Source organism: Saccopteryx leptura, chromosome 7 (assembly GCF_036850995.1).
Source record: "Saccopteryx leptura isolate mSacLep1 chromosome 7, mSacLep1_pri_phased_curated, whole genome shotgun sequence".
In the NCBI taxonomy this organism is placed as follows: Eukaryota; Metazoa; Chordata; class Mammalia; order Chiroptera; family Emballonuridae; genus Saccopteryx; species Saccopteryx leptura.
In genome coordinates, this window is record NC_089509.1 from 110,376,225 (window position 1) to 110,393,366 (window position 17,142).

Genomic DNA, 17,142 nt, shown 5'->3' on the forward strand with positions numbered 1-17,142 from the left:
ATGTTGATTGTCTCCACATTTGAATTGTTGATGTTTGTGTACTCTTTCTGCCCTTTTAGGAGTTTTGTTTGCTTTGAAAGTTCTTAACAACCATTATTGCCCTGGAGGCTTTGTCAACGTCCTGGGCTTTCCTGTACCCATCAGATATGGTTGTTGGGCAGAACTTGTGGCTATTCATTTCATCTCTCCAGGGTAAGTGTTTATTTACTCTTAGAGAACACAAATGAAGAACCTGACATTCTATGGAAAAGGAATTGTAATGATAATGCGGTAACTGATTGTTTTTTTACAGTGAAGTTTATTCCTTAACTATAAAGACAATCAATGTCCGACATTTCTGAGTTTGAATTCTGCCACCCACTAAGCCGTGTGACTTTGGTGTACTTGAGTTGTCCGAGTTTTGGTTTCTCCATCTTTTTTAAGTAGCAAAAAAGAGAACCTGATATGCAGATTTGAGGATCGATATTAACCAGTCTGCCAATCAATTCATTCTAACAATAATAAACCAAAGAGTCACATAGAAACCACATAATTATAAGATATGTTGGCCCAATGCTTTTAAACCATTTTAGTTGTGACCTGCCTTGGTAATACACTCTTTCAACAAAAGGCTTTACCCACAAACTTGGTATATGAAATGGATCAACTCTGACTTCGTGGGTTGAAAGGAAGCAGGTTCTTCTTCCCCTCCATTCCCTTCGCCTGACTCTGTGGTCACTGTGACTGCCTCACAGGCACCCCTGAGAACCCTAGGGCTCTAAGGGACACCGTTTGAGAACCACTGATGTTTTTGAGTGACTTACAGGCAAGGACAAGGAATTTCAGGAAGGGACCCCTTGAACAGCCTCTGGTAGACGGCAGACTAGTTAGGACTCAGACCCCCTGATTGGGGTACTGGGCTTTGCCACTTTGGTCCCTTTCTCTGCTTTCTGTTTAGAAGAAGGAGGGTGAAGAGTGTTACCTTCCCATGTCTTCTACCAGCTTCACTTCTCTGTATAATGCAGCTGGAAACCCATGGTTTATTCGTTCATTTGTACTGTGAGCGTCTGGACACTGGAGGTTGGGGGGATGGTTTCAGGAAGACTCAGAAGTAAGGAGGATTTATTTTTCTCTGCTCTTCTTTTTATTTTATTTTATTTTATTTTATTTATTTTTTATTTATTTATTTTTTGTATTTTTCTGAAGCTGGAAACAGGGAGAGACAGTCAGACAGACTCCCGCATGCACCCGACCAGGATCCACCCGGCACGCCCACCAGGGGGCAACGCTCTGCCCACCAGGGGGCGATGCTCTGCCCCTCCGGGGCATCACTCTGTGGCAACCAGAGCCACTCTAGCACTTGGGGCAGAGGCCAAGGAGCCATCCCCAGCGCCCGGGCCATCTTTGCTCCAATGGAGCCTTGGCTGTGGGAGGGGGAGAGAGAGACAGAGAGGAAGGAGGTGGGGGTGGAGAAGCAAATGGGTGCTTCTCCTATGTGCCCTGGCCGGGTATCGAACCTGGGTACCCCGCACGCCAGGCGGACGCTCTACCACTGAGCCAACTGGCCAGGGCCCTGTCTCTGCTCTTCTTTTTAAACAGTAGTTTTTGGGGGGTTTTTTTTGTTGTTGTTTTTATTTATTTATTTTTTTTATTTTTTTGCTTTTTGTTCGTGTGACCGTGTTGGGTGTCCTACTTCATTTGAGAATATTCTCCTTGGGCTGTGTGTCGGCCCAGTAACCCTGGGTCCTTCTTTAACGCTAATCTCCCATCCTGGGCAGCCCACGCCAGCTGGTCTGTAGGAAGGCAGCGGTGTGGCCACTGAACAGCACTCATTTGCAAGTGTGTTGTTGTTTTGTGGCAGTTCCTCAAAGAAAGCCTAACAAAGTTTTCTTTGGGAAAGGGTCCTGTAATGTCTGTCCCTTATCTGAACGACCTTCTCTATACCGTGTCACTCACAGCTCCCTGACTTGCTCGACGTGACTTGCTTCTCGAAGTTAGACGAGAGACTTGTATGTGACAGGGACACCCAACATTCATATGAAAATCACACCCTCTGGTGCTTGAACTTTTATTCTATAACGAATCCTTTGAGTAGCAGCGCCTTTAATATCCTCATACAACGACTTCTGAATACGCTCCTCATGCATTCTGGGCCCCCTTTTTATATAGACAAGGCATGGCTGTGTGTTTTTTTATGTAATATGCTTATTCTGCGTGGAGAGACCCGGGAATTAAATGAAATTTCTTATCCTTGATGTTTGAAAGAATAACTCTTTTGGTTTATAAGACTTGACTACTTTGAAAGATAACCCTCTGATATCCAGGCGTCTGCTTATGCATATGCCTGAAGAAAGCCGAGCTAAACCCCGGGCCCAGGAAACACGAGAGGCCGGGCTGCTTTGAGAGGGCGCTCAGAAGAATGGGAGAAACCGGAGCTCTCTGCTCCACATTGTTCCTCTCCCGCTGGCTGTCAATTAGAATTTTCATTGGGAAAACACTGCAGATCTTCAGAACAAAGCCTGCTTTATTGTCGGAATTAATGAGCTGCTCTTTGGGAGAAAAAAAAAAATCTGCCACGCAAACATGTGGCGGACCTGTGTATTTTATGAAAGCCATGGAATTAGTCATTTCCCCTAGTTATGGAGTTTTATGGAGGGAAGCCTCTCCAAACAGCCAGCTGCTAGGCGCTGTGAGGCTGTGGGCCGGACCGGCAATGGTGAAGCCCTCGCCTGCACGCCTTTGCTGGCGCCTTTGCTTCTCATGATGCCTGTGCATGCCTTGTTTCAGCAACTGCTCTGCGTGGCGTGGGCTTTCCAGTGCCCTGGGAGGTGATGGTGTCCGCAGTGGTCCCTGCTCCGGAGCCCGCACAGAAGGGAGGTGTGTTTGCCTCCTCACAGACGGAGTTCTTACCCCTCCCACCTCGCAGCCCCACCACCTTCTCTTGATAAAAGGGAGGGGGGTGTGACGCCACGCTCTCCCAAATTATGAACCTCTGCAGTTTCTCTGTGAGCCTACAGCTGTCTAGTCTGAGACCCGAAGCTCAGAGACCTGGACACTATCCAGAGTAAGGCAGCTGCTCGGTGACCACGCTGGAGCATTGCAGTTGGTTGTGAAGGGGTCTGGACTCGCGTAGTAGCCGTGGGACCTCAGACTCCTCGTACAGCCCCCCAGAGCCTCACCTTCCTCACCTGTAAGATGGGAATATTACTGAGCTTGTCTGTTTCAGGTCAGTTGTAAAGAGTAAAGAGGTAATCCATCTGAACTTGCTTTATAAATGAGGCAGCACTTAACTCACTGTTTTTATTAGGAGATAAACCGGAAGTGTGTAGTGTCCCTGAAAGGAATTGTACCAGATTTCCTTCTCTTCCTAAAAGTAATTAAATAAGTGAGCTGTTATTTCATTTGTTTGAGTTCTCTTATCCCTTGTTCCTACTTGACTTTTCCATCCTGAACGACAGTTAGCAGTTGAAAAATCCCCATGAGCTACTACTGTTCAGCCCAGACGAATGGGTCACGATGTGCGTGAACCCCAGGAGATGGTTAAGTCGACGTGGCGGGTCTGCAAACATGAGCCCCCAGCTCAGAGCTGCTGCACTGCTCGTGGTTCCGGAGAGGAGTCACTGTCACTGCGACCCTGCTGAAAACGTCCGGGTCACATCGACTGAATGAAGGAAAAGTAGACTTGTATTTTTTCCCTGTTCCCGTTTTCTAGTTGTAAAAGCTTGCAAGCATAAAGTTGCTGGACCATTTGAAAGTAAGTTGCAAACATCATAATAACTTCACCCCCGAAAAACTTGAGCGTGCACCTTCTAAAAATAAAGATATTTTCTATAACCACATTACTGTGCTTATAGAAAAAGAAACAGCAGTTCCCCAGTGTTATCTAGTAATTAATTGTTTCATATTCAAATCTATCCAGTTTTCAAAGTATCTTTTGTAACAGGTATGGGGGGGTCAGGGGGGGCATGAAGCAGGGCCAGATCGAGGGAAAGTTCACACCTTACACTGGACTATTACATTTCTTCGTTCTCTTTTACTCTAAGGTACTCCTTCCACCTTTTTATTTTTCCATGACATTGAAAATAGATGTCATGAAAATTTTATTTTATTATATATATATTTTTGTATTTTTCTGAAGTGAGAAACAGAGGCAGAGAGACAGATTCCTGCATGCGCCCAACCTGGATCCACCCGGCATGCCCACCAGGGGGTGATGCTCTGCCCATCTGGGGTGTTGCTCCGTTGCAACCGGAGCCATTCTAGCACCTGAGGAGGAGGCCATGCAGCCATCCTCAGTGCCCGGGGTCAACTTTGCTCCAATGGAGCCTTGGATGCAGGAGGGGAAGAGAGACAGAGAAAAGAGAGGGAGAAGGGTGGAGAAGCAGATGGGTGCTTCTCCTGTGTGCCCTGGACGAGAATTGAATCTGGGACTTCCACACACTGGGCCAATGCTGTACCACTGAGCAAACCAGCCAGGGCCTGATGGGAAATTTCTAAAGAGACTAGTTTTCTTGTTTTGTAGTACATCCCACGTTCTAGATTTCTCTCGAAGGTAGGGCTAACAGCTTAAATAAATTCTGATTAAACTGCTCTTTTGGCAATAATCCTTTATAGGGGGGATGCTGTACACCCCGTAATAGAATCACATCAGAAAGGCCATGACTCCAGATTGCCTCTCTATTAGGGATTCTGAGTATAATCACTTGATTGAGGTCGTCTCTATTATAAGAGTACATCTGACTCTTTGTAAATGAAAGTTATCTGTGGGGTGATATTTGGACGTCATGCAGATAGCTTGTTCTCAGTAACCTCCTTCCTTATGGCTTAGTATGTATTGATCATGATCCTTGTCTGACTTGCTTATTTTATGGTGAGTTGCGAAGGGTGATTTCCTGACTCTGTAATTTTTTCTACATTTAGTACATGGGGTTCCTCTGGGGTTGGAAGTTAATAGCCAAAGGCAGAGAATTGAGGAAGCTGAGTGTTCTGTCAAGGGCAGATCTCAGTGTTGCAGACTTGAAGCTTCTTCAGTTCGGGGGGGTTCCTGAAGAAAGAAATACAAAATCAGAAACAAAAGTAAAAATTTTAAATGAGAAAAGAAAACACCCCAATTTACACAACTTAAAGAGCTGACAAATACTGTAAACATTACAAACCTCTCTTCCTGGCCTGGTTCTCCAGTACCTTCCTCCACAGGCACTGCTTGCGTACTCTGCTCTCTTCTTCACGGGCCATTGGTTTGGCAACAGTGTTCCTGTAGAGCAGGGGTCCCCAAACTTTTTACACAGGGGGCCAGTTCACTGTCCCTCAGACCGTTGGAGGGCCGGACTATAAAAAAAACTATGAACAAATCCCTATGCACACTGCACATATCTTATTTTAAAGTAAAAAAAAAAATGGGAACAAATACAATATTTAAAATAAAGAACAAGTAAATTCAAATCAACAAACTGACCAGTATTTCAATGGGAACTATGGGCCTGCTTTTGGCTAATGAGATGGTCAATGTCCGGTTCCATATTTGTCACTGCTAGCCGTAACAGGTGATATGACGCGCTTCCAGAGCCGTGATGCGTGCATCCCACGTCACCGGAAGTAGTACTGTACGTGAGCCATGCTGCGCTTTGTGGTGCCGCCACATACAGTACTCCCGGAGCACAGGATGAGGATGGATCCTGTGCTCCTCTCACTGACCACCAATGAAAGAGGTGCCCCTATCGGAGGTGCAGCGGGGGCCGGATAAATGGCCTCAGGGGGCCGCATGTGGCCCGCGGGCCGTAGTTTGGGGACCCCTGCTGTAGAGGGAACAGTCTGGTGTATCAAAATCAATCTTTTTGTTTTTAATTATTGAGAGTTTAGAAAAGCTTTCACAACTTACCTTGCGAATTTTTAGATTTGTCAGATTTGGGGAAACTTCTATCAAGGTATTTTTACATACAAGTTGTAGAATTTCAGGGCTTTTCACATTTCCTTGTGTGGCTTTTTTTCCCCCAAGTTTTTTGACTGTTCTTTGCATTGATTGGAGTGTCGTCAGTGATCTTTAGTGGGGTAGGATAGCATTCATGTCTTCATGGATATCAGTACTTTGTGCTGTGTCGACAAGAAATATTACTGATAGTCTTCTTCTGATTCATTCTTCTTCATTAATTGGGTTACCAGAAATCCAAGAATTAATTAATGACTCCTGTTTACAGCTTTTGATATGATTTGAAAATATGTTTTGTTTGATAGCTACAAACCCAGGGATTCTGATCAAGTTCATTTTGCACGATTCTCAAGAAAGAACGGGGAAGCGGAAGGTGTGCGTATAATTTCATACGCTACGTTACTGGGTCTGTCCCAGACGGAGAACTTCTGCTGCAGTTCTGGCTTCACTGTGCATTAGCGGGAACTGCGTTCTCCACTTACAGTCTTACCCGCTTGGTGACTGGAGGGTCTTCCAGAGCCTGGGTGCTGAGCCCAGCACGGTGGCTGTACCCGTGTGGCTGCCTCTGGGCCCAGGGTGCTGTGGGCCTTCCGCTCTGGGCCTCCTGGGAGCATTCTCGGTCAGGACGCAGAGCGGCTACTGAGACTATTTCTGGAAGATATTTCTGCACAGCAGTGGCTAACGGTGACTTAGCCCTGCACCGGCATGACTGGGAGCCGCATATAGAAGCCCCACTGAGCCCCAGCTGAATGCATCTTCAGGTTGGCTTCCCTGCAGCCGAATCCTAACAGTGTCTGTGGGCACGCCCGTGCCAGCTGACCTGGCGGGAAGTGTGCTAGAAAGGAGGTTGGAATGGAAAGAGAGCAGTTTTAGTTGATTGTGGTTGAGATATCTCACTTTCACACATTTCACAGACACACGTGACCATGAGAATGTGTCGTTTGTAATCCGCCCACAGGTGTGAGGGGCCCCTGGCAAGCTAGGGGCCTGATGATACTTCATGAGCTTCTTGGCAAGTTCACTCTGGGCTCTGTTGAGAAGACTGTCCCAGTGATGACCATGGGGAAGGGGAAGAAATAGAATTAAGAGGCCTATTGACTGTGGGCAAGTGGAGCAATGAAGGGCAGAGGTTTGGTCAAGTTTGAAAACTGAGAGAGAGAGAAGCAAAAGAACAAAAGGCAACAGAGAGCTGAGTGAATAGAACTGGTATCCACAGACAGGATGTTGGAGTTTGGTTTACTGGTGGTGTGGTCCAGAGCGTGTTTCTGGTGGTATGAAACTGAGGACTGGTGGGAGAGAAGGTCACTGGAGTCAGGAGGTTAAGGGGTTGTGGGGTTGAGGTGTTGGAGGGATTGTCTGCATGGGCAGAGAAATTGCCCAGGATGATTGTAGGAGGTAGGGTAGAGCTGAGTACAGTGAGATTAGTCCAGAGGCCTCCGTGGATGTCAGAAAATAATGCCAGAGGCAGATATAGACAGTGTCTGTATTAGTTTCTCATTGCTGCTATAATAAATGACCACAAACTCGGTGGCTCAAAACAACTGAAATAATTCTCTCTCATGGTTCTAGAAGCGGAATATCTGAAATCGGTGTCCTTGGGCTAAAGTCAAGGTGTTGATGATTCTGTGCTCTCTTTAAAGGCTTTGGGGGAGAGATCTCCATGCGGTTCCAGTTTGGGCGTCGAGTGGCTGCCCGCATTCCTTGGCTGAGGCCACATCATTCCACAGCCTCCAAGGTCTCATTGCCTTCTCCTCTCCTCCCTCTGTCAAATCTTCCTCTGCCTATCTCTTATAAACACATTTGTAATTGCATTTAGATCGCACCCTAGGAATCCAGCATAATCGCCCTATCTCAATATCCTCGACTATACTTGGAGATTCTTTGTCATGTAAGGTGACATTGGCCAGTTCCAGATACTAGAAAATGGACATATTTTGGGGGGCTAGGGGCGGTCACACCATCAAAGTTGAATATATGATGGTGAGATACCATATCACCAGCCCTATGTGTCTGGGCCTCTGGGAGTTTGTCCCCTTTCTCACTTCTTGGTGGAACCTTTATTTTCTTGTCCGTGTGAATTCCTGGTTAACATGCAAGACTCAAATCAAATACGGTCTGTTCTGTGTGGCTCTCCCCCACCCCCCAGGCAGAGTTAATTACTGCTTTTTCTTTGCCCTCATCATAGTGTAGATATCTCTTTCATCAGCACTTTTTCCATCATAATTAATTCTTTTTTTTTTTTTAACTTCCTGTCTAGGCTGGGAGCTTCTTGAGACTAAGGAGTATTTTTTATTCATCTTTTTATGTTAATCATCTATCTGCCTGACACACAGTAGTCACTGAGTGAATACTTATGGTTGAGTGACTGTAAGTTAAAGAACATCAGTGTGATGGTTCATTTCCTATGTCAACCTGACTGTGCCACAGGATGCCCAGGTATCTAATTCAGCATTTTTTCTGGGTGTGGCTGTGAGAATGTTTCCAGAACAAATTAGCATTTGCTGTGATGGGCTGAGTGAAGCAGGTCGCCCTCCCTGTCAGCCACCCAGTCTACTGAGGGACCGGATGGGTCCGGAAGGCAGAGGGTGCTTGAACTCTCTCTCTCTGCCAGTTTGGGGGGGAGACATTGGTCTTGTCCATTGGGGCTGTTGGTTCTCAGGCTTTTAGGTTCAGGCTGGAATTTAGGCGACTGGCTTTTCTGCATCTCCAGCTTGCAGATAGCAGATTGTGGGACTGACTTCTCAGCCTCCATATTCATGTGAGCCAATTTTTTTTATAAAAATTACATTTAAAAAATTATATTTAAATAAGATATCAACTAGATAGAGATTTTAAGAAACATATGTCTTACTGGTTCTGTCTCTCTGCGAGCCATGTTACAATCAGTTAGAGCACCCATAGCTTCTCGGGCTGCTTCTGGCCTGGTGTCTCTTGCTAGGTTCCTTTATGACCTCTGTCAAGGATTTTAATTTTACCTCATTTTTTTTCAATGATAACGTGGGCCAGTATCTCCTTCTTTTAGAACTTTATATTTTACTCACATGTGAAGAGAGAGTAATCTTGAGTAATTTTGAAATGCTCAAGTAAAAAAAAAAACAAAAGAGTAATTTTTTCCTGTGGTGTTTTTGCTCTTTTGGGTCTTGTTTTAATATTGACCCAGCTCAGGACTCAATTCCCCTCCCCTCAGGGACCTCACAATTTAGCGAAAGAAACACACACTAGCAATGAGCTGAAACAAGACAGAAGGCAGAAATTTTGATTCAATAAAAGCAGAGAAACAAAACAAGAAAAAGATGATGAGCTCTGATTTGAGTTAATCAGGAGGCTTTCCGGAGGAGTAGGTGCCAACTGTTGGGAGGTCATAGGTAGATGATGAGGCAGAAGGCTCGGCCCTGCAACGGGGAACAGGGAGAACCCAGACCAGGAAGCAGGCCAAGTTCACAGAGCAGCAAAGACCGCAGCTAGCGAGGCTGGGAGAGGAGAAGAGGGGCGAGGAGATGGGAGAGAGGTTCTCAAGGACCATCTGACAGTCCACAGGTCATATAAATAGAGGCTTCATGTACTGGGGACTTGCTACATGCCAAGTGCCATTGTTAAGCTCTTTACATGTATTATGTCATCCTTACACCGACTTTGCAAGGAAATATTATTGCTCCCACTAAAGAAAGGAGACAACGGAGGCATGGAAATGTTTCAAAAATTATTAACGATCCCAAAGAACTTCATATGGATGTATATAGATTATATATGTCTATATTTACCATATTAGAAATTAAGAATCTTTTTAAAAATTACACATTATCCTCAAGATTCAAATCACCCTTTCCTAATAATACATTTAAAATGAACAATAGTAAGCCTAAGCCCAATGTGTATTCACATGAGGAATATTTTTAATGAAAATAAGTATATTTTCCATAAAAAGAAAAAGGGAGGTAAATGGCTATAACATTTTTGTAAGACTCTTTGCTGTCTGGCTTCACAGAAAAAGAAATTGATGACTCCCATATTTGCTTCCCCAGTTAATCTGTTGAGATACATCATTTCAGTGAAAGGCAGTTTTGCCTTATACAGATATGTCCTTGGAAAGGGAAGGAGGGAGTATTTTAGTAGCCTTTTCTGGTAATTGTGGATATTCCTCTTTGTATTACACCAAAACTCCTCAAGTGGTAATTTCTTTAAAGGTTAGTTCCAAAGTGAAACCTGAAACCGTATCAGTGAACCTGTTATGTTAAAATTCGTTGATCGATCTTAAACTTTGAATGGATCTTTTACTTATATATTATTTTCTAACATCATGTACTGGTCATTTGGAAATATTGGTTCACTGATTATGCAAACCGTGTAAATAATGACAAATTTGACTATACAATATCAAAATATCACTGTCTTTGTCACTCTTTCCATCAATCTCATCAGAAATGTCTCTAAGTATTGGAAAACTGTCAGGCTCACAGTAGCTGATAGAAGTTTTCCAAAATTATGATTTTCACTTGTAAACTCAACTTTTATCACTGACAGTAAATACCATTTTTTTTGAAGGCTCACATTCTTTTTGAGGAATGTGTTCCATTTTTCATTCATTTAACCATAGTCTATCAAGACAATGAGTTCAGCCTGGGTATACTGTATTTTGAAGTACCAGTGGAGACACATCTGGACCCAGCTATGCAGTGACTGTTGGATCTTTGTCTTGGAATTGGCAGTGAGGTTGGGGAATAACTCTGTAGAAGGTGACTGTCACACCAGCTCCTGTCTCACGTGTTCTTTTAGTACTTTTTCACTCCATTGTCAAGAGGTGGCTCCAGTTCATCTTGCCCTGAATCAGGTGGATCTATGGCTCCCGGTAGCCAGTAGACAGCAGCAGAAGTGCCACATTATTTCTGAAGCAAGAACTTTCTTGCCTTGTAAGCTGAGACACTTGCCCCTGGGGCCCGTGTGAGAAGTCTGCCTTCCCTGGTGCCACCGTGCTCTGAGGAAGAGGCCCAGTCATCAGAGGCGGCAGCACCAAACATGTGAATGAGTGGCTTTAGATAGGGCTGTGAGTCAGCCCAGCCTTGACATTGTGGAGCAGGGACTGGCCACCCCTCTGCGCTCCTTGTGGCTGCTTGACTCACAGAAGCCCGTCGTCGAAGAAAACCCTTGTGACACGCTCTACATTGGGGGAGGAGATTTGTTCTGCAGAAGCTGTAATGGCAACAGTGAGTTGAATGAAAAGGGAAAAAGTGAAATGAAAAGCCAGAGTAGCAAGGACAGTGTTTGGGGACTGGAGGAGAAAGCAGAGCAAAGCGTAGGGTCTTGGGGACGAGCCCATACCGAGAGGCTGTGGAACGGTGCGTTGTAATGACATCACCCAGAAAGTCAAGGGCTTTGAGGCAGTGCTTTTCGACTGTGGGTTCTAGCCCTCAAAAGATCCTGAAATGAATTTAGTAAGCCACAGCCAGCATTTCAGAAAGAGGGGAGAGGGAGGGAAAGCAGTATTACAATGTGAGTGCTGAATGTATTGATAGTAAGGGTATTTATATTATATTAAGGAACTTTTGTTTGAACTCTCTGTGTAGGTGTGCTGGGTCAAGTCTAAAGTGTATTTATATCATGGGACACAGTACAGAAGTTTTGAGAGGTCTTCCTTCGAAACATCTAGTAGTTGTTTATACTAGAGGTAAATACATGGATAAAATCAGCATCCTTTCAGTGGAAGGGGTTAGAGTGCCAGGACTTGGGTGACAGTGAGAACAGGCTGTGATTACAGATTTCTACTAGTTTATTGTATTTTGAAAGAATGAATATTATGTGTTCATGAGGCTTACTAATGACTGCGTCAGCTCTCAAGACAGCTGTCCGTACAGGAAGATGTGCTTAGCAGATTTAGACTTCACCTAAGCCAGAAATGGTAATCAGTTCTAAACAACGTTGTTCGGAAAGTCCTTTGAAACTTCAGGGAAAAGGGGCTATCTGGAGCAAAGAAAGGGAGTGTAAAAGTTAGTGCCTTTTCCCAAATGTAAGTACAACATTTCTTTCTAAACTTTTTAAAATTTATTTATTTATTTATTTTTTAGAGAGGAGGGGGGAGATAGAGAGAGAGAGATAGAGAGAGAGAGAAGGGGGAGGAGCAGGAAGCATCAACTCCCATATGTGCCTTGACCGGGCAAGCCAGGGTTTTAAACCGGCAACCTCAGTGTTTCCAGGTTGACACTTTATCTACTGCGCCACCACAGGTCAGGCTCTTTCTAAACTTTTTAAGTGTAAAAGTATTACTAACAGCTTAGTTGGAAGACAGAAACCCAATGGATATAGGGTGCAGCTATATACTGGGGGTTTTTATAAACAAGCAAATGGCAAATATGTAAATCTAGTGGTACCCAAATTACTAGTGCCTGAGAGAAAGCTTCTTCAACAAAAATGGCCTGGATGAGCGCTAAGGAGGAACTGTGATCTTCTCAGGTTGGGGCAGCTTGCTGAGGGGAGACGACTGCTGTTGGGATTCATGGTTTTCAAAGATGAGTTAAGTTGTTTCTCAAGAAGTTACACTAGCCTGACCAGGCGGTGGCACAGGGGTTGGAGCGTCAGACTGGGACACAGAGGACTCAGGTTCAAAACCCCGAGGTCGCTGGCTTGAGTGCGGGCTCATCTGGTTTGAGCAAGGCTCACCAGCTTGAGCCCAAGGTCGCTGGCTTGAGCAAGGGGTCACTCGGTCTGCTGTAGCCCCCCAGTCAAGGCACATATGAGAAATCAATCAATGAGAAACTAAGGTGCTGCAGTGAAGAATTGATGCTTCTCGTCTCTTTCCCTTCCGGTCTGTCTGTCCCTCTCTCTGTCTCTCTGTCTCTGTCACACACACAAAAAATGAAGTTATACTAGTTTATTATGTCATTTTTCTCAGGTTAGTACCAATGGGCCTGTATTGAGTACCATCATTAAAAAAAATTTTTTTAAGTAGGTATAATGTGACGTTACCATGTTGTTTGTTGTGCATGTGTATGTGTGTATATGTGAGTGTGTGTATACACAGATTTGGGTTTTTTATGTATTTATTGTCCAGGATGAGCATTTGCTGAAGCATTGGTTTTCTATTTATATTGCACAATGACGTCTTTTTTTTTTTTTTTTAAAGCTTGGATGAAAAATGTATATAGAATTGATACTCACCCTCTGTTTTATTTCATGGAAACACGTTTCTGGAGCCTGTTAAAGAGTTCAGTTTGAATCAACACTCTGACTGTCCTGAGCAGATTTTGTGCAGTAGGCGGAATTTCTCTTGGTCATTTCTCAGATGTCATTTGTCCATTTCCTTTCCTGTTGTCTTTTCCGGCGCCCATAAAAGGGGGGTTATGTGAGTCTTAGGAGAGAGTTTCTTTGGTCTGTGTCCCAGGAGGGCTTCCAGCTGGACGGAGCTTAAGGTGCGAGCAGCGCATAACAAAAGCAGCGGTTCCCCGGAGTCTGATTTTACGAGTGAGGATGAGAAATTTTGAGGCAGGGAACTTTCCCTCCCACGAGGATTGGAACCCTTTGAGAGAAGAGGGGTGTGTAAGTCATCTCTCTGGCTCTGGGGTCCAAGTCTGTGGAGAGAGCAACGCCCCAGCCGGGTCCTGGACATCTGACAAAGTGCTCAGACCCATCCTTGACGGCTGTAGGAAGACCTTGGAGCTGCATAGAAGGCACATGGGGAAGAAGAAAGACAATTTTATCTGAAGACTAAGTTTTCTTCAGTTATCCTCTTGTAAGAGATTTACCATAATATTTTTTAAACAGTTAAATTGCATAAATAATTGAACTGAAAAGGAAGTAGTAGCTACGTGAACGGGTAACCTAATCTCTCCACTCCTAATTGAAAGAACAACATAGTCATGGTAGGAGAGGTGAAAGGATATAAATGTATGACAAAAAAAAAACCCAACAAATTTCCCATTGTCCCCTACCCAGAGAAAACTCCTGTTAGCACTGGGCTGTCACGTACCCCTCCGCTCATGCTTAACAATATCTCCACACTTCCATTTAACTTGTTCGAAGCGCAGTTCTTCAAAAGCCTCTGTTTTAACGGCTCCATAATGGTGTCTGTTATGCTCCCTTTAGGTTATTTTCTCTTTTGCTAATTTTACTTCCTGATCATTCACATTACAAGTAAGGACGTCTGTCAGAGTATCATCTGGGCTCCCAGGCCTGACGCTGTCCTTGGGGTAGACACGGGTTAAGGGCTTGAACTGTTTTCATGGGTCTTTGTAGGCACTACTAACACTGTGTGAAAGTGCCCACTTCCTCACATCCTGGCCATTCTGAATAGTCTTACATTTTTAAAAGATTTTTATATGTAACAAAATTATTTTATTGTTGTTTTTTAAAAATTCTTTTATTAGTGAAATGGGACAGCTTTTAGTGAGTTGCATTTTCCTGTGTGCGGTGTTTGTCTCCTCTGTGTATTTTCCAGAAGCTGTAAAAGTAGGGAGATATTACCCCCTAAGAGGTTATTCTTGTTAGATTGTATATACCAGGAGACCTGAAATACATAGTATAATAGTAACTTTAACAATGCTCATGGGGAATTTTTTTGCTGTTAATAGATAATGATTTATTCTAAACAGTAGCTAAGAACAGAAAGTGTTTTTTTGTATGACAGAGTCAGAGAGAGACAGATAGGGACAGACAGGAGAGAGAGAGATGAGAAGCATCAGTTCTTCATTGCAGCTCTTTAGTTATTCATTGATTGCTTGATCCGGGGGCTACAGCAGAGCAAGTGACCCCTTGCTCAAGACAGTGACCTTGGGCTCAAGCCAGTGACCTTGGGCTTCAAGCCAGCGACCTTTGGGCTCAAACCAGTAACCTCGCGCTCAAGCTGGTGAGCCCATGCTTAAGCTGGTGACCTCAGGGCTTCGAACCTGAGTCCTCTGCGTCCCAGTCCAATGCTCTATCCACTGCACCACCACCTGGTCAGACAGAAAGTCTTTTACACTGAAAATAAAGAAGGGATATGATGGTTTGTTTGGGGGAAGGTAAAAAATACATAGGTTTTATTTATGTATGTATTTTAAATTTTTATTTTTTAAGGATGGTTTTAGAGTTGCAGAAAAATTGGGAAGATATTCAGAAAGCTCCCATATATCCTGTCCCCAGTCCTGCCTCATTTTTATCTTAACATTACTATGGTACATTTGTTTGTTTGTTTGTTTTGTATTTTTCTGAAGTGAGAAGCAGGGAGGCAAACAGAAAAACTCCCACATGCCCCCGACTGGAGTCCACCTCGCATGCCCACCAGGGGGCAATGCTCTGGCCATCTGGGGTGTTGCTCCAACTCAACCAGAGCCATTCTAGTGCCTGAGGGGGAAGCCATGGAGCTATCCTCAGAGCCCAGGCCAACTTTACTCCAATGGAGCCCTGGCTGTGGGAGGGGAAGAGAGAGAGAAGAAGGAGAGTGGGAAGGGTGGAGAAGCAGTTGGGCGCTTCTCCTGTGTGCCTTAGCTGGGAATTGAACCCAGGACTTCCACATGCCAGGCCAACACTCTACCGCTGAGCCAACCAGCCAGAGCCTATAGTACATTTTTTATAGTTAATGTACTTACTATATTGTCACATTATTAACTAAAATCCATACATTATTCAGATTTCTCTAGTTTTTACCTAATGTCATTTTTCTGTTTCAGGATCTCATCTGGGATGCCACGTGACAATCTCTATATCTCCTTAGACTCCTGTCTTAGCTTAGACTTCCATAACAAAGATACCATAAACTGTGTGGCTTAAATAACAGAAATATGTTTTTTACCAGGTCTAGAGGCTAGAAGCCCATGATCAAGGTGCCAGGATGGCCCGTTTCTGGCGAGGACCCCTTCCTGGTTTGCAGCGTTCTCACCGCGTCCTCGGAGAGCAGGGAGGGAGTGTTGGTGGAGAGCAGTCCCTGTTCTCTGATGTCTGTTTCTGAGCGCACTAACGCTGTCAGCAGGGCCCCACCCTCGTGGCCTCTCCTAAGCCTCATTATCTTCCAAAGGCCCCAAATACCATCACATTGAGAATCAGGGCTTCAGCACATGAACTTGAACAGGGACACAGTTCAGTTTATAATACCTCCTCTCCGTGGTGGCAGTTGGTTTTACTTTTGACGACGAGTTTTAAAACACCCTCCCCGAATGTCCGTGCGAATGAGCGTTCACTTCCTCTCTCGTCTGTCCTCCGTGTGATTCAGTGGCGGTGGGTGTTCAATTAGCCGCATAGCGTGGTTTCCAAGCAAGTTTTAATGTAGGTGTGTGAACCCATACTGTCTTCTGTAATTGGACGGGCCTGCTGTGGTTCCCGTTTAAAATGGACGTATATGTCATACGCGGAGGGAGATGTGAGCCGTCTCCACCCCAAGCAGAATGCACCAGCGTGGAGGCCTCCTGCTGTCTCTAAAGCAGTCAGCCCTTCTTGAAGGCCTGCTTTGCCCAGTTGGCCGGTGCAGAGGAACAGAGATGAGCAGTAGGGAGAAGTAAGGAAGCAGCTGTTTTTTCAGTTGAACACAGCGTTGTCAGGAATAAGGTTCGCTCTCCAGGTTGGAACTAATTGGCCGTCGTGCTGTGATGTAATTGTGGGTGTGCGGATGGCAGCGCCTACCTAATCCGTACTTAACTAGCTGGGCTTGCTAACGATCAATTCCGGTGACTTGGTGACAGGTGCAGCATTTGGGTTTACTGTGTTGGATGTCTCAGGTAATGAGGACTGAAGGTCATTTTACAAAAGATACCATTTTTTGGTAATTTGAAAAAAAGTCATTTGTCCTGGGTTAAAAGGTGATATCAGTAAGTGCATCTTATTAGACTGAAGAGCCCGTGTAAAGTGTTTTTACAGCAAAAGGGTGGTTTTAATCTGAAAAGTTAATTACCAAATTAGCAATTATTTTGACTTGATATTTTTTTTTTTCTTACCAATATTTTTCCATTAAAAAATAATGAACCCGGTGAAGCACATTTATTTCCCTTTGGAGTATTTAGAATATGCACTTTAGCCTATTTGGATTTTATTTTTTTCCAGAAGACACTATTGGAGATAAATGTTATACAATTAAATATTCACTCTCCACTAATAAGATGATAAATCACATCTCTGGAGATTTCGGATGCATTTACTTAATCGTTCGCCTTTCAGTACAAGGAGGGACGTTTTTACATAGAAGGTTCTTTATACTTGCTCATTTCCCCCTTCCTCTTTTGCAGTATTAAGTGATTTTTAGTTAAAAGTCATGGGAGTTAAATAGGCAAGAGGACTGTTTT

The 17,142-nt window shown here is 44.3% G+C and overlaps 1 protein-coding gene across 6 annotated transcripts in view; it reads left to right on the forward strand.

Annotated features, from left to right (window-relative positions):
- The window catches only part of RHBDD1 (rhomboid domain containing 1), a 125,183-nt gene that overhangs the window by 27,248 nt on the left and 80,793 nt on the right, over positions 1-17,142 (forward strand). For all 6 annotated transcript variants that reach the window (XM_066345203.1, XM_066345202.1, XM_066345204.1 and 3 more), the window contains one exon: positions 60-192. In XM_066345203.1, the coding sequence (XP_066201300.1) occupies positions 60-192 (133 nt within the window). The remainder of the gene's footprint in view (positions 1-59; positions 193-17,142) is intronic.